The sequence below is a fragment of the Lissotriton helveticus genome, chromosome 3_1, assembly GCF_964261635.1.
Source record: "Lissotriton helveticus chromosome 3_1, aLisHel1.1, whole genome shotgun sequence".
Lineage (NCBI taxonomy): Eukaryota > Metazoa > Chordata > Amphibia > Caudata > Salamandridae > Lissotriton > Lissotriton helveticus.
In genome coordinates this window covers 396548693-396572497 of record NC_136061.1, presented here as the reverse complement: position 1 = coordinate 396572497, position 23805 = coordinate 396548693, and the positions used below count along the sequence as shown (strand labels likewise).

The 23805-nt window shown below is 41.9% G+C and overlaps 1 protein-coding gene across 2 annotated transcripts in view; it reads left to right on the top strand.

Moving 5' to 3' along the window:
* SERPINF2 (serpin family F member 2) overlaps positions 1 to 23805 on the top strand; it is a 203939-nt gene that overhangs the window by 25976 nt on the left and 154158 nt on the right. For both annotated transcript variants that reach the window (XM_078680150.1, XM_078680151.1), the window contains exon 2: positions 21928 to 21994. In XM_078680150.1, coding sequence (XP_078536276.1) covers positions 21928 to 21994 — 67 coding nt within the window. The remainder of the gene's footprint in view (positions 1 to 21927; positions 21995 to 23805) is intronic.

Below are 23805 nucleotides of genomic sequence, written 5' to 3'. Positions count from 1 at the left end.
GGATTGCTGTGAGTGTCTGAATATATATTCTAGGTCCCCTCTGATTTCCAACCAGCATAGTACTAACATAAATGAAATGTTAGCTTGTTTGCTGAATCCAGAAGACCCTGATCTTCCTCTTACTACCCATGACGAGGCGTCAAAGCGCTTTTTCGGCCAGTAGCACGCTACTCCGGGACCCATAGAGGATTAATGTTGAATTAGTATAGTGAAATATGAAAGTAATTTTAAGTGTTTGATAGGTTAGGCAGTTATTTGGATTCGGAAGGATAGCAGAAGGATACAAGAGGAAAAAAGGTTTGTATTTATAAAGTGCTTGTTACTCCTGATGTTTGTTGAAGTGCTTTTCTGGTGAGTAGCATGCTACTCCAGAACCCATAAAGGATTAGTGTTGAAAATTAGTATAGTGAAATATGAAGTAATTTGATTGGTGAATATGTTATTCAGTTATCTGGATAGAGAAGGGTAGGCGGCGGGATTGAAGAGGCAAAGTGGTTTGTATTTATATAGCGCTTTCTACCCCTAAAAGGGTTTTGAAGCACTTTTTTTGGTGAGTAGCACGATACTCTGGTACCCATAAGGATTGGTGTTGAATTAGTATGGTGAAACATGAAAGTAATTTGAGTGGTGGATATGTTATTCAATTATTTGCATTGAGAAGGGTTGGGGAGGGGTAGAAAAGGGAAAAAGGTTTGCATTTATATAGCACTTGTAACCCTGATGGGGAGATGAAACGCTTTATTGGCGAGTAACACGCTACTCTGGAACCCATAAAGGATTAGTGGTGAATTAGTACAGTGAAATATGGAAATTGAGAAGTGAACATGTTAGTTTCTTATTTTGATTGAAAAGGATAGTGGAGGGATAGAAGAGTGAAGGATTTGGATTTATTTTTGAGTAAAAAGGGGTTTTGGAGGGGAAAAGTCAGAGGGAAGAGTCAGAGGGAAGAGTTTAGAAAGGTTTGTTTTGGGGGATCGGTAAAGTAAAAAGAGGTGTCAGATGATGCAAGGAGGGGTAGAGTAGGGGAGAGTCTTGAAAGGGTTATTTTGGGGATCATAGTAGTTGCATGGAGTTTGGGATAAATGAGAGAGTGGATGTAGAGGATATATTGATAGATGTATAGTGTGAGAAATAGGGGAGTGCATTGGAAAGAGTAGTAGAAAAAAGTTTGAGCTGAGTCAGAAAGTTGGGCTAGAAGATATATTGAGAGAAGTATAGGCTGAGAAATAGGGTAGTGCATTGTAAATGCCAAATTAGAAGAAAGTGATAAATATATAGATCCATAAGTCCATTGAAAGTATATCGCTGCATAAAGGAAGGAAGTATATGTAGATTAAAGATATTGATAGAGGTACAGGATGAAAAATAGGGTAGTGCATTGGATATACACATTTCTGATGGGCACTGACATCTGCTGGTTGGAATGGATATTTAAATACAAAATAAGAAATCTTTAATAATCTGTGGATCCTTTATATGAAGCTGACTTTCCTGAAACCGAAAATATGGAGACATATGTGATTATTGAAATGCTCAGTAATATCCCTCCCAATGTCAAGATAACTACCGCCAACTTCATATGATTGTAACTTCCGGTGTTAAGTGACTTTGTTATGTTTAACACCACTGAAAAATATTTACCATTTGTTAACACTGTGATTCCTAATCAGGCCACGCATCTATTGTTTGCTAAATGCAAATTGTACTTGAATACACATAAGATATACGCTTCAAAACTAGTAATAGCCGACGAGAGAATTACTCTGTTCCTTTAAAAAATAATTTAAAATTCCAAAGTAATAGTCTCAAAGTGTTGGGCCATTTAAGTCCCAGTAAAAAAACAGTTCAAAATCATGTTCCTACTTAACTTGATATCCAGAATATTTCTCTGAAGCAAGAATGCCTTTTAGGCCACTCTCCAAGATCAAGATTGTTTTTCCAAAACAAATCACAAATCCATGCATCAAGACCTGGCTGCAGCAACCTAGTAGTCTGCCATTGATTGGTAGAGCATTCTTCAGGGTCATGAAGCCTTACACCAGGCTGTGCTGAATCTTTGGGTACTCCGCCAGCCATCCCACCCATAAAATAAACTCTGCATAGGGAGGTCTGAAGTGTGGCGCCCGCACCTACTGAGTATCCATCTGAATGCCCTGTCCCTCCATCTGAATCCTGGCAATGCAACCCCCTAAAGCCTGCCATTTTGGAGGCGGAAATCCTGGTATGTCACTATATCTTCCAGAGAATTCATGTAACAAATTTAGGCTGCAGATTGGAAGTTTTCTTCCGATGTGATTTTCTTCCACTGTGAGTACCCAGACTTTCTTACCAATAACATTTTGGGGGGCTGAAAATCTCTTACAACCAACACAGAATTTGTAAGTAGATTTAGGTTTCTCCAATGCTTCCTCTGCTGACTTCTGTACCTGCGTTAATTCACTCAAGTGTTATTGTGCCTAAGTAACTGGCGTACATAAGGGCTGATCCGAAGGTAATATACATGAGTGAAGGCCATGTATGTTAGTACTGCTACTCACAATGTCTTACTCCATTCCTTGTCGCAAGGCTTGATGTCGCCAATACTGTTCAATACATCACAAATTCAAGCTCTCAGTCTCTCCTTCTGCCCAAGGCTGAGAACAGTTGGACAGGTGGACTTCCATATCTAGTTTCTTACACAATGCAGATCAAAATCTTGAAGTAAACTGTCTATGTTTTATGTAAGAACCCATGCCAGCTCTTTAGTAGTGGACAACCCTGGCAATAGATATAAAATGACCTGTCTTAGACAAATGACCCACATCTACCAGAATTACTGTACAACCTTGACTTTGGGTAATTGTACAATGAAATCCACTGACACTATATGCCAAGGTCTAGGTAGGACATGCAATGGTCCTAATAAAACCACAGGTTTACCATGAGAGGTTCTAATCTGGGCCAAGTACAACATGTTTATAATAACTTTAAATATTGGTGAAGATATTTAACCACCAAAGCTATCTTCGTACTTATGTCCAGGAAACTTGGAGTCATGAAGCCAATTTATAGCCTGTTGACTTAATTGACTGATGTAAAATACGAATGTATGACGTTACAACGCATACATTCACAATGCATGCCATCACAACTGAACTTTTACAACGCAACGTCCATTACAATGCTACATCCATTACAATGCATGCCATTACAACGCAGATGCTATTACAACGCATGCCATTACAACGTAAGTATAGGTAAGTATTTAATTGTATTAATATTAATTTAATTGCAATTAAATTAGAAAAATTGTTTATTAATTTATTTAAATTCATTTTTATTTTTATTTAATATATTTTAATTTACTATTCTAACTCCAGGGCGGTGTAATAGTAGGGTAAATGTTGGATAGTGTAGGGGTTAAAATTACTATTCTAACTCCAGGGGGGTGTAATAGTAGTGTAAGTATTGGATAGTGTAGGGGTTAAAATTACTATTCTAACTCCAGGGGGTGTAATAGTAGGGCAAGTGTTGGATAGTGTAGGGGTTAAAATTACTATTCTAGCTCCAAGGGGGTGCAATAGTAGGGTAAATGTTGGATAGTGTATGGGGTTAAAATTACTATTCTAACTCCAGGGGGGTGTAATAGTAGGGTAAGTGTTGGATAGTGTAGGGGTTAAAATTACTATTCTAACTCCAGGGGGGTGTAATAGTAGGGTAAGTGTTGGATAGTGTAGGGGTTAAAAATACTATTCTAACTCCAGGGGTTTAATTTAAATAAATTAAATTAAAATGACATGTAATCAAAATATTTAAAAGTATTAAAGTAAATTAAATTATAATTTAAAAAATATTTAATTTAATTAAAATATTATAATTATTTTAAATAAATTGATTTAAATTTCCCAAAAATATAAAAAAAATTTTTTTTTAAATATTTAAAATAATTAAATTAATTTTATTAAATTAAAAGATTAATATTTAAATTAAATACTTACCCATAGTTACGTTGTAATGGCATGCGTTGTAATAGCATCAGTGTTGTAATAGCATGCGTTGAATGGTAGTGTGTTGTGAAAAATGCGTTGTGATGGTTGGTTCCCGTACAATACAGGGCTTCTTCATTTACACAATAATTCCACCTTTTTCATATCCACCTTCTTGATATTTCAACCAAGTCTGTTTATCAATGGAATGAGTTTCTATGCATACTTTTGTCAACAATATTTCTATAGTAAACAAAGTATTACCATTATCGGGATCTGCTGTATAGTTTATAACAAAATCATAGTCAGAAAAGAACAGCCTAGTAAAGACGTTGTGGCACAGGAGGAAAGTTGTACCCAATCAGCGAGAGTTCAAGGCTTCCCAAGAACTGTGGTCGGGCGTCGTCAGACTGCATCACCACTATGCACATCTACATCCTTTCAGCCCAAGAAATAAACTTTGGATGGGCAGGCTTTTGAGTATGGCACCACCATGTCCATCAAGGCATCATGGGTAAACCCTATCTCCAAATCTGCCTCCTGGCACCCACTTCCTACCCATCAAGGAACTGCAGGGCTGACAGCTCCTCTCTGCCCTCTGGTGAAGATAGGATTGATGACACATATAGAGATCCAAGCAATCTGTCTGCTGGTGGTTCGTTGATCCTGGTCATCTGGCCCTTGGGCCCTCTGGGCCTCACCTTTCTTTCAACCTGGGTCATCCCTCGATGAAGGGGCTAGCTTAGGTCCAGGCAACTCAAAGAGGGAAGGGCTGAAGCAGGGCTGCGACCCCCAGGCTGGCTCAAGGGCACTGCCTGAGTGAGCCGCTTCGCTCTTTTCAGAGACCAACTCTCAACTAACTGAATGCACTTCTTGAATGATCTACTAAACCACATGTAGTCAGCCAATCAGACAACATAACAGCTCCCAGATATACAAGATCAAATTACCTCTAGCATTTTCCTTCCTCCCTTGAGGAGATACACTGTTAGTTTCCTCCCAGGCCTCCAAATGTGCTAATCCCAGTGCTGATCAAAACCAGCATCTACGGCAGTCCTCAAGCTTTCCAATGCACATTCCTGTATACCTATAGGGAAGGTGGGCTTACACACAGTACAATGGGACCATTGAGGGTAGATCTAGAAATTGAAGGAGTGACTTCCTAAACACTCGAAGCTAAGGGGCTTCACATAGTGAGCAGCACGCTCGCTGCTGAGTGACTAAAACAGCTCCATGCACAGTAGATGCCATTTTATATTGTGTTATACTATGGAAAATATTTTTGAGGATGCGGTCACCATTAGTAATACTTTTGAGTAGGCACTGGCCTTTATAAAATGTGATATCTTGTGTTACATTGTACCTAACTTGAAAGCAACCTTCACCCAACCTACTCTTAGTAACTATGAGATGCTCTTCCACTGTTACTGGAGAGTAGGAACCTAGGAGTCTGTACTAACCATTGGAGCATTTGTGTCTGTACGCCAGTCCAGTGAGAGGAACTGTCAGCTTCATCTTTGATACTGTTCTGTGCTCCCTGAAAACCCCGTAACCTGGAGAAAAAGTCCAACACCTGCTGTTTTGAAGAGTGCCCTGCCTTTATAAAGAAACACACTACCATTTTTAACCCTTATACAACAAAATGACTATCTACCCTAAAACATTGTTTGCCATCAACATGCATTATTTGTTGCCAAGAGCACTCTCCATACCCCCTTAATTGTCTAGTGTGAGATGCTAGTGTGTGTGAGAAGTTAGCCTGGCATATGATGTCCACTAGTTCCAGTGGGCACCTTGTAGCAGTCTAATCGACCCTTATTGATGGTGGTTGTAACGTCAACCTTATAGAAAGCTATCCTAGTGGTAGCATGAACCAGCAGTCTTCAGGCTAAGACTTCAGTAGGCGAGTTAAGCAAGTTGTTTTACCATATATAATCCCTTGAATACCAAATGAAAGGACACCACACAAGGTATATATCAAATATATATGTATTTAATCTACACACAACCCCTCTGCACTCTTTATGAGGTCAGAGTTCAAAATACAATACAAGTTACACAGTTAATATACGATAAGTTGCACAGTATACGTTATGCCCTAGGGGCCTCATAAACCATATACTAAGAAAATGGTAGAAGTACTATGTGAAAGTTAGAAAGCAGGCCTGGGGCCTGTGGAATCGCTGGGGCTACACTAAACAACCAAAGGTTAGAAAGTAGGAGGCCCACGGGAGACGCGTGCAGTGTCTAAACACAGGCGCGGGTTCCCATTGACTTTCTAAGGAGATCGTAAAAGATACAAAGTTACAATTTAAGGACACTTCCGGATGGACTAGGATGGAACCCTTTAAACTAGGACACTTCGAGAGTCAAGACCCACGGGAGCACCGGTGTACTCGTGTTACCTCACCAAGGGAAGCTGGGTGCATAGGTGTCTTTTCGTGTCGGGTTTCGTCGTCGTTTTCTATGGAGAGCTGCAAAGAAGTGCTGCAGGCGATCAGAGGAAGAGTGTCCGGGTGGATCCAAGGGTGGATCGGTGATGTGAAGAACCTGAAAGCAGAGGGGACAGAGTCTGGGTCACTAGCCAGTGACCAGGAAGGAACCAGGAAGGAACCAGGCAATGTTGGGTGCTTTAAGGTGAAGAAGGTGAGTTTGTCTCTTCAGCCACGAGGTCCAAGAGGCATCGACGATGACCAGGCACTGGATTCGAGCTGTCCCACAATGGATCTAGATGACTGCGGTGTCGGTATCCAGATTGGACCCAACAAGCCTTGGCAACCGCAACCCATGCAGGATGTCAAGATTGGCTCTGTTGCAGACCAGCAAGGTTTGTGGCACTTCTCCTTTTCAGGGAAGCTGGAGCCAGCCTGGAGCAACCAGGAAAGCAAAGTAAATTCAATATGGCGTCTTCAGGGGGCTCACTAACCCACGGGCAAGGAACCAGGAAGACGCGTCAAGCTCAAATGCAAAGGCGGGGCCCACGGGACACTCGCGGAGTGTGGGGGCCTGAGCTTCGATGCAAATGGTGCTTGGGGCTGGGGCTTCTTGTACCCCAATACACAACTTACTGAGGCTTCAGGAAAGGAGTGCAGGTAGCAAAATGCAGGATGCCCAAGATGTCCGGTCCCACGTCTCTCGTGTCCGCCACGGGTCTCAGCTTTGCTGTGGATGTGGATCGGGGTCAGAAAAGTCTGGAGGTCCTGCTCTTGAGTCGCAGAGTCTTCGAGTTCTGACGGGAGCCTTGAAACTGCAGACCAGCAAAATTGCTGTTGGTGCCTGTTTGCACAGGGTGGTGACTCCTTGACCACAAGGGAGATGTCTTCCGTCTTCCCGTCAGAATGGAATGTCGAAGGTCCAAGATATGTCTTTCAAAGATTCATCCAGGATAATCTAAAGTCCTGGGCACACAGCTCCTATACTTATACTAAGGATGCGGGCTGGATTACCTGACTAGGTCCCTCCTATGGGTGGACCTGACAAGTGGGTGGTTACACCCCTTTCCCTTTGTCCAGTTTCACGCCAGAGCTGGGGCTGGAGTGCCCCAGCAACTGGTTTGAACCGGGCTATGCATGGAGCACCTTGTGTGCCCCAGGCAGTGTCTAGATGCATTCACTGAATGCAGCCCTCCCTGCCCCAATACACAAAACCCCTGTCTGGGGAGGTGCTGGCACCTCCCTGGACAGGAAACCTATTGTCCAGGCCTCCCCTGCCGGAGTTTCGTCCAGCAACAGGAGGTCAAACTCGTGTCTGTGGCAGCAGCATCCATTTTTTGATGCTGAGGCTCTGCTTAACTTTAACCGAGTAAAGTGTCGTGTATTTCTATAGGTTCTGAATCAGTCCCCCTATTCCTGACCCTATTCTGGTTAAACTAACTATCAGGTTAACTAACAATCAGCCCATGAGGCAAGAACAGCCCCCATGATGCAGATACCGTTATCTGACGCAGTCACACTACGGCACAGGAACGTGTTATCTGATTAGGTCATAACGCTTGAGATCTAATTAGACAAGCGACATTCCTCCAGCCCCTGATAAGGCATACGACGTTCTCATAACAAATCAAACCTATGACAACCTGGAAAATCCGTGCGGCCATTGTTTTGATTTCACAGAGAACTTTAGTAAAGAATGTGCTAACGAGCAAGTCGTATGACATCTTTATTGACGTATCTATGTCCATCCTTACGTCAATCTCGGCACCTTTAAGGTATAAATATTGCCGATCTTGCCCTATGCAAACACACACGTGGTGACAAGACGGAGCAGCCATACTTGCCGAAGCCGAGAGCAGAAGCAGCCCCGCCTTCCTGACGCGCTGAGAGACGCGCTGCTATCTCAAGCCGAGAGACCCAGCACCGGCGCTTTCGGGCAGCCCTCGCAGGCAGCCTGGAATATCGAGAGCAGAGAAAGAGATACCATTCCTCATCCATCCTAACTTCCAGGTACAGAACTGAATAACCCCTCACAGAGAATTCTTTAGTTATTCACTTGGCAAAAACAAACTTAACTTAAACTGTAACTTTCTATTCCCGCCCACGCATTAGACTTAGGTCAGGTACACGGGGTAGGCGTATTTAGAAACACCAGTTGAGTACGTTTAGTCAAATGTATATGTGTATGTAAATATATTTTAATCATTTTAAACATCATATGGCTCAGAAACCATATCAATGTTTTCACAGTATTATTTTATACTATTGCTTTTAATGTATGCACTTTACTTAACTATAAGTATTGCAATAATATCGATCCATTTCTCATGTATGAGAAAAGAGACTGATCAATAAATAACACCTTTTTATTGAACACGCCCGTCTCTTCCTTTTCTCTACATTCTGATGAGACTAAGAATGCACGTACTGACTGAGTAAAATAATTGCCTTGTGCTCACACGACTCTCGAGATTGACTCTTGATTAGGGGAGAGCAAAGTTGTCATGTTCTATGGTTGTCAGAAACTAAATCCCTTCTTGTCTAATCAGGGGAGTTAATTCCTTCCTTGAACATTCGAGAAAGTTTCTAGCGAACTCTGAGCTTAGCTGGCAAACCCAAAAATTAAGTCTAGTATCGACAGTAGTAGACCTAGTTAACGTCTGGCCTAGGCCTTTACTGCTGTAGGTACTATTCCAATGCGCAGAGCCTATTGGGAAAATAGGAGCTACACTACATGGCGCCCAACGCGTTTGGAAAGGGCGATAAAACTAACGTAAGACATTTAGAGTAACTCAGTCGTGCTTTCTCACTCAGACCCCTTTTCCCATTATACTCCAAAGACGTCTGGAGTGGGTGAAAGGTAATATCCTCCAAAACCTCGCAGGAGGGAACTCCTATGTATGGTTCTTGGTCAAGTCAACGTTGAAGGATAAACAGTTCCAAAATATTGTGCATCTAATCTTTGTTCCATAAAGAAACCTGATCTGCAAATAGACATAATACCATCCTGTCTGTAAAATGGGAGACAGTGATGAAGAAAGAGAGGCAGTTAGATTAGCAACTGAACTCGCAGATGCTGATGCTACCATGCAAGCAGCAGACCCGAATATAACACTCATTCCGGTCATTAAAAGGAGATCTATAACCTTAAAACTTATAGAAAATGGACTGACACCTAGAGGTGGCACAGTCATATTCGTAATTGAGGCACACGAATATCGGCAGACAGAGGTATACTATTCATGGATACATTTTCCGGCAGCAAATGCTGTAACAAAGTACTTCCACTATTACAAAGTAGAGGAACCTCCTGAAACATACACTCCTTTCGAGGAGGTGGAAGTACCACTCAAATTCCAAGAGCATTTGCTCTTATTTGATGGCGCCCTAAAACATAACAATCACATTACCAGGCTCGGTCCTTTAGGAAGACCAGGAGCAACGTGGCCGGTCTTAGCCGGATACACACCACATCCAGACATCGAAAGAATGCCTGCAGCAGAGCTGTTAATACAGCTAAAACAACTACTAAAAATTCATTGACAATTAGTTCAGTATGTAATGCGGACTTCAACAATTCAGCCAGCGATTAAACTTCCACAGCTGACCCCTCACCAGGGGAACACAAATAAAATTACACCACAGAACATCCAATCCTGCCTAGGTAAAGTTCCAGCTAAACGGGAACAGATACCATTCTGGTTGGCACAGAAAATTACCCAAATAGAGGCGGTGTTTCCTGGCACCACCCCATTAGAAAAACACAGGATTCTGACTATATGTCTCCCAATGGGAATCGCACCACACATTGAGGACTGTGACACTTGGGGTACAGTCTTTGCTTCCATCTACACAAAAACGCACGGTGTTCCATCCATTTCGGTAATACCAGATGTGCTAAAACAAATTCAAGATGAATACGGTCCAGAACCTGCTTTAACTCTTGGTATGAAATTACTAAAAGACTTCAAGCAGGTCTCGGCTATATTATTAGCCAACATAAAAAGTGAGGCAGCAAACATGGCGATCCGCCAGAGGTTAAAAGAGACAGATATAGCAGACCAACCAGCTGAAATTGCCAGAATCATAGAAAAATCCTATGAAGAACTAGGCAGAGATAGTCTAGGTGGAATACCAGTAAAACCGCAACTGACTACAAGTCCAGAAAAAATATTTTTTAATAATAATAATTCACCAAAAAAGAACTGGGATGGAAACAAACAATCCAATCCTAAAAAAAAGAAATTCCAGTCCCGAGGAAGGTCTCCTAGGCGAAGAGAGAAATCTCCAAACCAAAGACAGAGGTCACCGCAGAGTGACCCCTCGGGGAATAGATATAACCTTAGAAATAGGGATAATATTAAAAAACCTGATAGATATCAAGACATTGATACACGTCCCTCTCAATCTTTTCAGAATTCCTCGCAGAAATCGGAAAGAAGAGGACGATCAGAAGAGCACGCCATGTCCAAAGACAAGGAACCTGCTCAACAAAAAAAGAAATTACAATTTCCAAAAAAGAAGGTAGCCAGTATCAAGGTAGTTAACAATGCCGAGAATACTGAGGACACAACTGAAAAACGGAGAGTGGGCTCAGACAATGCTAGACAGCGCAGCAGAGGTGAGCATAGCTCGCAAAGTCCTTATGAATCATCTGGAGACAGTGGACACGAATGAATACCTTCAAGTGGAAACTGCAGACACCAGAGTTAGCAAGCCCCACAAGATATACGAGATAACATTACGTATAGAGGGAGATAAGACTAGGAAAATAAGGGGACTATTTTGGGATAATCTCTCCAAGGGCTATGATATCCTTCTAGCTGAAAAAGACTGGCCACCAGAATTTGTCAGGGAGTGCCCTCATGGCGAAGAAGTAATTATGCCTGCCTTCTCGAATCAAATCCCGATTCATAAAAAATACACACTTGCTAGAAAGTGGGCAGTGGCCTTAGCACCTGCTTTATATAAAAATCATGTAGGATGGGATGAGGATTCTCCTCCTCACAAAATCCAGTTAAAATCACAACCTACTGCACAAAGGCAGTACCAAATTAAGCAAGAAGCTAAAAAACAAGTAAATGAAATACTAGATCAGCTAGAATACCACGGGGTGATTGAAACTTGCACCTCACAAATGAACAATCCTTTGTTTCCGGTCTCCAAACCAGACAATTCATATCGTCTAGTTTTGGATTACCGACACCTTAACACATGTTGCAAAACCTTTGCAGTGCAAAACTCACACAGTGCTGCACTAATGAATAACATAGTGCGCAAAAAATACAAAACAACCTTGGACATCTCCAATGGATTCTTTTGTCAAAACATAGCACCAGAGAGCAGATATTTAACTGCATTCTCAGTAAATGGCACTCAAAAACAATTCTGTCGGTTAGCCCAGGGGTACAAGAACAGCCCGGGGGTATTCTCAGCGAGAGTAACAGAATTACTACAACTATATGATGATGAAGCATTATCTTATGTCGATGACATTTACTTAACAGATGATGACTTGGAGACTCACTTGAAAAGGGTGAACACCATAATACTTGGGTTCGCTGCAGAGGGTTACAAATTCAACTTTAAAAAGTCAAGAATTGCCCATCTGACAGTCTTATATGTAGGATATGAATTATCAAGTATAGCCTGGTTGACAATTTTCTAAGAGATAGAAGAATTAAAAAATCTAAAATATGAAAAGACGTATCCTCTGCCAATCGACATTCTTCCTCTACGACATTACGCCTGTGTAATCTATACAGACGGACATGCTCAACCCTCCGTTTGGGGAGAACAAGCATACAACCCCACATGTGAGATTACAAAAGAAGTGTGGCGGGGAGGTAAACTAAGACCTCTATTAACAAAATCACACTCAGTAGAAACTAATTCAGAACTACAAACTGAAATAATAGCATTAAAAATGGCGCTGGATAATGCGGATCGCGAATTCCCGACACTTATAGTGTCAGATTCATATTACTGCGTCAAAGCATATAACAAGGATTTGCAGACATGGATTCAGAACGGTTACAAAGATGACATAGATGCACCAATAAAGCAGAAACTGCTCTGGGAACAAGTAGCTCTTTTGAAAAAAGAACTACCAAAGACTCACGTGACTCACTCACTGAGTCATCAACGTGATGGCGTTCACGTTGTGGGGAATTCATTGGCTGAAGCAGCCGCAGCGGCAGCCACTAAACCGGCTCCCGTAGATCGAAAAAAGCGTACATTAAAATACATTGACGGTGAAACATTGCTGGCGGTGAAAACGTCATCAAAAGGCGTCTGCTCAGCACTACCGATCAACTATCCACTCAATTATACATACATAATCGATGCAAACTCCGTCCCTTTTGCTCGAATCCCTGGAGTGGGGGATAGAGTGATTCCAAACATGGACAGGAGAAACTTGTTAATCGCAGACGCACACATGGGCGAGGGTCTCAGACACCTTAAATTAAAAGATTCTCTGGAAGAATTACAATCACGGTACTGGTGGCCAGGCATGAGCCTGCACTACACCATGTTTGTAAAAAACTGCCCAAACTGCAATAGAGATCGCAGTGGGGAGAGAAGCAGTTTAATACCTCGTCGTATCAAGGCAGATAATATTACCAGCAAAAAGAATGGCTTGCGATTAACATATACAGGCTAGTTTCCACTTATAATGTAGATCACCAGCACTCGGCTGACGTCCGGACTATTATACAAGATTTGCGAGTCTAAATGGGATATACGCTAAGAGCATGTTACGTTTGACCATTGTTTTCACTCAGGCAATCCAGCCTGGGGGGGAAACATGGCCAAATGAGCACAGCCCAGCGGGAATCTTCTCACTTCCTTCCTGAGGGTACGGGATGGTGTAAAGAAAAAACCAAGGCAGAAAGCAATCTATAATAGAAAGGATATTAGGTTCGGGAGCTGGGTGGGTCAAACATCTAATAAGTGTCCAACGTAGTCTAAATAACTTGCCAAGAAATTCTCTGAAGGGATTCAGTCCGTACGAATTATTATTCGGAACTAGGATGTTGATCTCTGACCTTGATAGTCAGACTTCAGTGGTAATAGAAAAAACCTTTGATGTCAAAGACCGTTTGGCTATTTTGCAGGACTTAAACAAAACAAGAAAAGACCTGAGCAACATACAGTTGAAACAACAGCCAACGACCACTGAAGAATCACCACCTGTCCCAGCAAGACCTGTCTGGATTCCAAAAGTCGGGGATCTAGTCAGGGAGAAGATCGCGGTAAAGAAGGAATTTGGGCCTTCTTACAGAAAAGCAGTTCCTGTCTTGTCTGTCAACGGGACAAGATCAGTTGTACTACCGCCACTTGCTGGTAAAAAGGAGAACCGAGTTGTATCCATCGACCTGGTAAAACCACAACATGTGGCCGATAACAAACAGTAGGCCAAGTGGACTCCCAATAAGTAGCAGAACACCAAGGTTTGCTACCAGCACAGAGGTCCTAACAAAAAGGCTCATCACATTCGAAACGCCTAAAGAAGAACAAGAAGGACTATGCAACAATGCAATAGAACTCAGACCTCTGAAAACCCAAATAAAGACATTTAGCAGAGACACACCAATCTATACTGAAGTACCAAGTGAAAATGCAAAAAACAGAAATGCTGAACCAATTGGAACAATTGACAGAACTGCATCCGGTTACTTCATCAACTTCGATGATTCCTCTGACGGCTTCAGTGAATCAAAGACACAGTCATCATCAAAATCCTTTAAAGACAAAGCTAAGGAACTTTTGAAACAACTGAAAGAAACATATCTGGTTTCTCCATGGATTGAATTTTGGGTGGGTTTTGGTGCATTTATCCTCATACTTTGGCTCATCATGGTATTTACTTTGGGACGCTTCATTGAGGGAAAATATGCTAAAATGGACACAGCAAGTCAGAACATCAACTTGATCCTCAAACCACACCCATCTTCACACGTCGAGAAAAGAGAACTTTCTTCAGAACTTTCTTCAGCCAACTTCACAGCCAATCCTATACCTGGTGGGGTAGCCTGGGACAACACTGACTATGAAATTTATGGTCCGGTCGAGATCCTGAAATATCCACACCAAATCAAGATCTCCTTGAGTGACTTTGCAAAACCAAACTCATTTGCTGATGATTGGGACTTCGAAAGTATTAACAACATGATGTCTGACTTAGTAATGTCTGCTAAATTTACAAAACATGATTATTTGCAAGGTTCTACAAATTATGATAGTATGTATTGCTATAACCATTATGGTAACCATTTTTTACATAAATCTGCACAACCTAGAAATGTTTTAAGTTATAATCAATGGGAACATTGTGCTACACCTCCAAAAGGAAGCTCTAGAACCGTATATGACAAATATTCATATTTTTCAGGTTTTAACATAAGTAATGCTGAAACATTTTATTTTAAGTTGTCAAACAAGACAGGGATGAAAACCATGATAACCAACACAAAATTGATATATTCAGATTCATTCTTTGAAAAAATGAATACATTTGGATTTGATTATTGGGACAAAAATGTTGATTTGAAAAGTGTTTGGGGTACAAAAGAATGGCAAGTACAGGGTTTAGAAGCTTTGTTTAGAGCCTGCAGGATCCCAGAACAAATGATATTTTTAAATGACACTGTTCAACAAACCACCTGTCTTGGCTTAGCCAAAATCAAAGATTTAATTAAACCGTCTATTCCAAAGCCAACAATGTTTAGCAATAGCTCTGATACAGATGAAGAAATAGACGTAAACCATATACTAAACCAAAACAGAACACATCCTGATTGGAAACAATGGTTGATCTGGCCCACAGATACAAATTACTGTCAAGATAGATTCCTGAATAAAACACAGGGTTTCAAAATGACCAGGCCAGACCCTAGATATCCCCAAAGACATCACCCAGGGATAATAACAACCTACAGTGTGGGCAAATTATGCCTTCAATGGCTACAAACTTCCACACTGCCTGAAATTAAGCAACACCTAACTTTACTTACTGATGGTGCTGACTTGCGTGATTTCATACTGGGACCACGCAAACAGCATCAAAAGCGTTTCATAGCAGCCTCTGTATATGCAGCATACAATGAGGCCTGGAAGGTTACTCAAATTGAGACAGCAGAGAGAATACGGGAAATTGACCGTATCAATTTGGAAAAATCACTTTCTGTAGTGGACAATGGGTTAATGACTCTGTCCTCCAGAATTTTTTCATTGGACAGCATTGTGTCTTCAGCAATCGATATATTATCGCAAGACTTACTGTTATTACAACATGGTCAGTCACAATTGCGTTCCATTGTCCAGCTTGGCTGGACGTTACAAAATCTGCGTTCAGGCTATGTGCCTTGGCGTTTAATCAACACAACGTCACTATTCCAAATCTTTAACCTTACTGATAGACAAATCGGTATGGCGCAAAAGGGTGCTGATTATACAATCTTGAGCATTGAAAAACTAGAAAGATTACCAATGACAATGTCAGAACGACCTGTCAGTGAATGGATAATCCACGGAATCATAAATATTCCAATCTCAACCTTCAGGTTTCAATACTGCCAAAAATATATACAGGCTGGCATGTACGAGAAATTGGGAAAGGGGTACCTTAAAACAACTTGGAACCTGCCCTATTCACATGCATGTGTCAGTAATAAAGGACAGAAAGTGTTTCTTAGTGGCAACAATTGTGCTATGTCACTAAGCGGCACGCTTCTGTGTAACGGAATTAGTTTGCATGGAGCCTGTGAAGGGAATTCATACAACCTTTCATGTCACCAGCAAGGCGCACCTGCAACTGAAATAGAACCATTCTTTCAAAGACTCTATAATGGGAGTTACATTCTTATTGTAGACCGCAGATGTTGTAGTCTTATGCCCGGGACTCCTTATCTAGTAACTACAACGGCGAAGGTCAAGTGCTGTGGACGTTCTTTATTCCCCAGCTCCTTTCCAGACAGGGAGGCAAGGGCATGGCCCAATTTGAAAATTACTTCTATTCGAATAGATACTTTAAGCAGAATGAAAACAGTGCTTCTTCAGACGCCTACAAGGCTCACGTCATCAAAAGAAACGTATGATCTACAAGTCGCAAGGACGACTGCAGAGATACATACATTATTATCAACTAATTCCCCCGTACATTTCGCGGAAATCCTGAGCGAAATCTTAAATATTTCTGATACCACTGGGGTCTCAAAGGTATTTAAGACAGTATTTTCGATGGCATTAACACCATTCAAAGCCATACTGGGTATTTTTCCAGATTTCGTCCATTCGATTTTTGGCGGACTTCCCCTGATCCTGGGACTAATTGCAGGAATCCTATTCTTAGTCCTTATTTTTCGTTATGGCAACCCATGTCACAGATCAAACTCTCGCGACAATGGAAGATACGATCCTAGCCATTGGATACCGGGACCGGATATCAAAAATCCTGGGACTCTCCCGGCTTAGAGACCTAAACATGACTTGGTTTCTATCATTTCGACCAATGTGGCAAAGGTGTGTTTTACCTGTACTAAGGTGTCTGCTATGCGGAGAAGAATGCGTGTTAGACACCTGTCTGACGCTACAATCGGATGCGCCAGTGGATGCAGATACACTGTTGGTTCCTACCAAGGTTCACGCTTTGTGCTGCCCTCAAAGGCTGCCAATCCTGATGACGGCATTCCTGGAATCTTCACCACTGCGATTGAAGAGTAGTGAAGTTCAAGATGAAAGCAGCATCGAACAGGTACGACCTTCTGTCAGCAATGCGATACAGAATGCCAATGCAGACAATCATGCGCACGAATGCATGGTTACACCTATTTCCGACTTAGTGGAACTTTCCCATGAAGCTGTTGACAGTTTTTTCGAAAGCCTGAATGATATGATGTTCTCTCCAGAACAGAAATAGAGACTTTTGAGCGATTTCGCACACGGCGTTCCCTGAATTCGGCCTTCAACTTTAAAAATAAAGTCACATGAACAATTCTTCCCACCAGTTCACGGACAACGATTTTTTAGCAGCCCCAAATTATTTTTCACAAATTTTTCGGGACACTTATCTTCTGCTTAAAGTAAGAAACTATTCCTAGAGAACTAAGATTTCTATTTTTAGATACTCTATAAACTTTAGTTGCCCACTGGGATGTTCACAAATATTTTATTATGTGATGAAATGGTCTCGAACTTCCTTTCTGTATAGCCATATTAAGAGCCATTTCATGTGTATTTCTCATATACCAATAAGCAATAATGCATAAACATGCGTGTTTTCTTTTGCATTTAATTCATAGCTTAAGTGCATACAATATATATGACTGCAATTTTTCAGTATATTTGAAAATTTCGAAATGCATTTATGTATTTTGGGGTGGTAAGGTATACACTATACTCTATAGTATGTTGTACTATGTTATACTATGCATAGATTAGTAGATATGACCATAGTTAGCGTGGAGTGGGTGTCGTGTATTTCTATAGGTTCTGAATCAGTCCCCCTATTCCTGACCCTATTCTGGTTAAACTAACTATCAGGTTAACTAACAATCAGCCCATGAGGCAAGAACAGCCCCCATGATGCAGATACCGTTATCTGACGCAGTCACACTACGGCACAGGAACGTGTTATCTGATTAGGTCATAACGCTTGAGATCTAATTAGACAAGCGACATTCCTCCAGCCCCTGATAAGGCATACGACGTTCTCATAACAAATCAAACCTATGACAACCTGGAAAATCCGTGCGGCCATTGTTTTGATTTCACAGAGAACTTTAGTAAAGAATGTGCTAACGAGCAAGTCGTATGACATCTTTATTGACGTATCTATGTCCATCCTTACGTCAATCTCGGCACCTTAAAGGTATAAATATTGCCGATCTTGCCCTATGCAAACACACGCGTGGTGACAAGACGGAGCAGCCATACTTGCCGAAGCCGAGAGCAGAAGCAGCCCCGCCTTCCTGACGCGCTGAGAGACGCGCTGCTATCTCAAGCCGAGAGACCCAGCACCGGCGCTTTCGGGCAGCCCTCGCAGGCAGCCTGGAATATCGAGAGCAGAGAAAGAGATACCATTCCTCATCCATCCTAACTTCCAGGTACAGAACTGAATAACCCCTCACAGAGAATTCTTTAGTTATTCACTTGGCAAAAACAAACTTAACTTAAACTGTAACTTTCTATTCCCGCCCACGCATTAGACTTAGGTCAGGTACACGGGGTAGGCGTATTTAGAAACACCAGTTGAGTACGTTTAGTCAAATGTATATGTGTATGTAAATATATTTTAATCATTTTAAACATCATATGGCTCAGAAACCATATCAATGTTTTCACAGTATTATTTTATACTATTGCTTTTAATGTATGCACTTTACTTAACTATAAGTATTGCAATAATATCGATCCATTTCTCATGTATGAGAAAAGAGACTGATCAATAAATAACACCTTTTTATTGAACACGCCCGTCTCTTCCTTTTCTCTACATTCTGATGAGACTAAGAATGCACGTACTGACTGAGTAAAATAATTGCCTTGTGCTCACACGACTCTCGAGATTGACTCTTGATTAGGGGAGAGCAAAGTTGTCATGTTCTATGGTTGTCAGAAACTAAATCCCTTCTTGTCTAATCAGGGGAGTTAATTCCTTCCTTGAACATTCGAGAAAGTTTCTAGCGAACTCTGAGCTTAGCTGGCAAACCCAAAAATTAAGTCTAGTATCGACAGTAGTAGACCTAGTTAACGTCTGGCCTAGGCCTTTACTGCTGTAGGTACTTTTCCAATGCGCAGAGCCTATTGGGAAAATAGGAGCTACACTACAAAAGCAGTAACTTACATGTCTTTTCCTTCTAGAAGGGTGGAATGCTACCCCTGCCACCAGATGTGGCAGGGGGGGTAGTATTCCAAAGTGTTTGACACCTTACACGACATGTTTTGATAAAGCCAAACCAAAGTTAGCATTAACCGCGAGGATTATAATGCTTTTAAGAGTATATGGTATGGCTATATCATAGAACAGCTATAAGGAGATGGTTACGAAAGCTGCAGAGGGGCTCAGCTCATGCTAGGGCACCCTCTCACATAAAACCAAGCGCTCTGCCTCCAGTATTGTCGAGGCCTACCATAGGTGTGTCTTATAGGTGTATATGTGTCTATATATAAAGGTAGATATAGGTATACTATATCTAAGTAAGGGGTGCTTACACCACCTTACCCAGGCTGTGTAAACAGACCTGTGGTGTCAGTTTGGAAGGCAAACCAGGGGTGGCACAATACATTCTGCAGCCCCTGGTAGGCCTAGGGTGCGTCTATGCCCTGGGTACCTATGGTACACTATACAGGGGCTCACAAGGGTGACCCAGTAACCAATCTGGTATGTACCTAAATTACATGGTATCAATTTAGAGAGAGAACAGCTGGGCTGTGGGTCTGATTAGCAGGCCCACAGCCACACTAAAGTCGAAAAACCAGAGAATTACAGCAAAAGGTGGGGGTGACCATAGGTAGCAGACCCTACTCTCCTACAGTGTGCGCTATACTACTCGCTCAAATACGGTGAAGATCCAGGCCCTCGTCCAACTGTGGTAAGATCTCTTAAGATCACTGTAAGGTCCCCCCTCTCTTGCTCTTTCTCTCTTTCTTTCTTTCTCCCTCTCTCGCTGAGTATGCTCATTGCAAGGTTATTCCTCATTTTCTCTCTTGGTCCAGGCCCTTGAGTGTGGAGACTGTTTAACCCTCACTTACTCAAAAAGGCCATCTTCCTAGTAGGAGGATGCCATCTCACTAACAAAGGAGAACAATAAAGGACTCCTCCAGCCTCAGAACTCCTGGAGGTCCCTTAACTATAATGAGCCTGTACTCCTTTGGATAAAAATCCTCTTCTCTCAATCAACCCCTTGCCTGCCACTCCCCTTCACTGTCTGCTGGTTCTTCTGTCAGAGCCCCTCCTCAACTGAGCATGCGGTTTTTGTGTGGCACATCCTGGCACAGCAAAAATAGGCTACCTCAGCGTGTTTTACCAGACAAAGAGAAAAAGTGTGTGAAGATTGAGTCTGGATAGAGGTGGGAACGTCTTGTGAGATACTGAGTCAGGGAGCCCCTGTATAACTCAGAATCGCCAAGATACGGGTTTTGGTGAGGGAAGAGCATAAACATCCTGTGACCAAGGATCGCCCATGTCTTTCTACCCATGGTCTGACCAAGAAAACAGTGTTCTGCTGTTTCCTGAGCTAGATGCTCACTATAATCATGCAAATGGCGGATTGTAGGACGGGTTCAGAGAAGAAAGGTAGAGGAAATAGGATAGGTAATAGGATAGGTGGTGTTGTATTGCCTTCCCTGAATGAGCCCAAATGTGGGATTGATCTTCTTGATGAGCATTCATTGCATTAGGCTCCTGGGGATCCCAGGGAGAAGAGGCTCCGCTTATTCAAGATTAGAGACATAGGCCAAGATGCGTGAAGCTAAAAACCGCTTTGCGACTGGTACTTTTGCATTTGGAATGCATCATCCCAAATGCAAAAATCGCAATTTAAGAAATCGCAAAATTGCGATTACTTAAATTGCTATTGCATTTAAGGAATTTCAAATTGAGATTCCTTAAATGCAATGCATTAAAGTAAAAAAATTAGCGATTTCGCTGATAGGGGGCGCAAATTACCATGAAGTTGAACTTCATGGTAATTTGAAAAAACTTTGAAAAACGCACTAAAGTGCATTTTTCAAAGTTCCATTTTACACACAGACATGCCCTTAGGGCATGTGTGTGTGCAAAATGTACCCATATGCAGATTTCAAGGGTGCAACAGGGTGTCCTTTTGACACCCTGGCACCCTTGAAATTGCAATCTCGATTTGTGATTCTCTAATTGAGAATCGCAAATTGAGATTGTCTTCCCATTCATTCCTATGGGCCTCTAGGCCTATAGGAATGAATGGGGAGGTATTCCTTAATTGCGACTTGCAATTTGCGAGTCGCAATTAAGGAATTTTAAGAAATCGCTAATTTTTTAGTGATTTCTTCATGCATAGCATTTTGCTATTCCTTATTAGCGAATCCTTATTTTTCGCTAATAAGGAATAGCAAAATGGGTGTTTGATGCATCTGGGGGATTGACATCTATTTATCAAAATGGAGGGGTGGCAGTAGTGATACAATGCAGCTTTTGGCTGAAGATGATTTCACCAGAATGAACTCCTTTGTGCTTCCACTTCCTCCTGTTTGCTTCTGAAAGGCTGGGGTGGGGGCAAGGAGCGGAAGCTGCTGCCTTCATGACCCCGACGTGTCTTATCTCGGGTACGTCCTGAGAAGGGCTTAGGACCCACAGTGCCTGGGCCCCTTAAATGTTTCAAGGTTTTTTTTTTTTACCTATAACAAAATGTAAGCAGAATTTAGTGTCCTTTTCAAAACGTGTTCCTTCTTCAACCTTGTGGTACTTTTTAAACTCAGTCTATGATACTGGGGTTTTGAAATTATATTTTCAGGTGGCAAGTACTAAACCACACTGTCTTCTATTTCAGAACAATGGAGAAAACCTTCCTTGTCCTGCTGATGCTATTTGTGTCAACTCTGTACAGTCCACCAGGGGTAAGTCTGAGCATGGATGGGAACTGTGGTTACACATATTGACCTTCAGCCAGCAGGGGACGGAAAATGAGGGTTAGGTACATCCACAGTAGTCTGACCTACAGCCAGCAGGAAAGTCGTAAATTCAGCAGTCTATCCATGAATAAAGTTATCTCATCCAGATTCGGTACAGGTGACGTGAAAGTGCACACACAACATTTGGGCTTGCATCTGCAGCTGGAAGAATGGATTTATGAAAACAGCGTCCAGATGCACATAAAGCAAGCTCATATCTAGGGTTACAGATGGAGGACAGAGTACACACCTACAGCTATGCGACATCCAGCATGAAGGGGGTATAGGTAATTGGCTAGCTACACATATTGTAGTCTGACTTCCAGGGCTAGGTACACCCCAGATATTCTGACCACTAACGGGCCCATGGATGCAAAGGGCAAGTACACACATCAGTTCAACCTACAGCTGAAGGTGAGTAGGTGCATAGAAAGGTACAAACATAGTGGCCTGACCCCCACCGGGGAATGACTAGATGCAAAGATGGCTAGGTGGTGAAGTAGGTACATTGACAGTCTGAATGCAGCATGTAATAGAGCAGTGGTTCTTAACTTGTGGTCCGGGGACCCCTTGGGGTCAGCAGAGTCTACTCAGGAGGGACAAATAATATTAACACATTTTTAAAGTGCACATGAATAAAGAAGCAAAATGTAAAATTGGAGCAAAAAACTAAGTTGGTAGCCTCAGATTGATACGTAGGAGCAGTGCAAGTGCATCAAAGATGATATTGTATGGATTATGAGTGGCCAAATGAATTAAGAAAAGCTAAAACCTTTCCATTAAAATTAAAAAATTGTATATATAATATATATATATATATATATATATATATATATATATATATATATATATATATATATATATATATATATATATATATATATATATATATCTTTTTCTCTCTTTCCACCAACCGTCGCTCCTCCTTACACCTCGGGTGCCTCCTTACCGCACCCCACTGTGCGGTAAGGAGGCACCCGAAGTGTAAGGAGGAGCGACGGTTGGTGGAAAGAGAGAAACGGATTTAATTTACCGTCTGCCCCGCCGGTATCGAGCGTGCCGGGAAGGAAGGCACTGCGCACAAATGTGACGGAGCAAGAAAGCCGATCCACTCACCGGGAAGACAGGACCGGGACAATGGAGGAATCCTGAGACCTGGAGGCTGTGGAACGGGTGAGTGGACATCTGCGACGATTCTATCGGCTGACCTCGTATAGCTGAAAAACCGAGATTTTGCCAGATAGAAATTAAGCGCTGCAATAGATGATGTTCTCAGATGCTGAGAGGGAGGAAGCTGCAGGGAGCCTGTTCGTATTGAAAACAGGAACAAGGAACAAAGAGAAAATACAAGAAAAATCGGTACCGGGCACACTTAAGGATCTCTTCACCACGTTGGAAAAAACTTACGAAAAAGAAATTCGTAAATGGTGGGAGGCCACAAGTTTACAAAAGTACCTGGAAGTTGGTCGGGTCCCTCGAGGACTAAGAATTTTCATTGTACCATCTTATGAGAATCCGAACACGGAACTCCTTCAGGAATGGTCGGAGTTCATGACTGGAATAACGCATGAAATGCTAAAAATCCTAGTAAAGCGTGCATGGAGAGATTAAACAAAATTACAGGAATAGATCAAAGAAATAGAAAAGAAAATTAGCGGAGATAAAGACACTAAAACGAGTGAAGACTTGCGCAAACTGATGAAACAACGTCTCATTGATTATGAAACCGTAATCAAAACAAGGAAACAAGCTAAGTT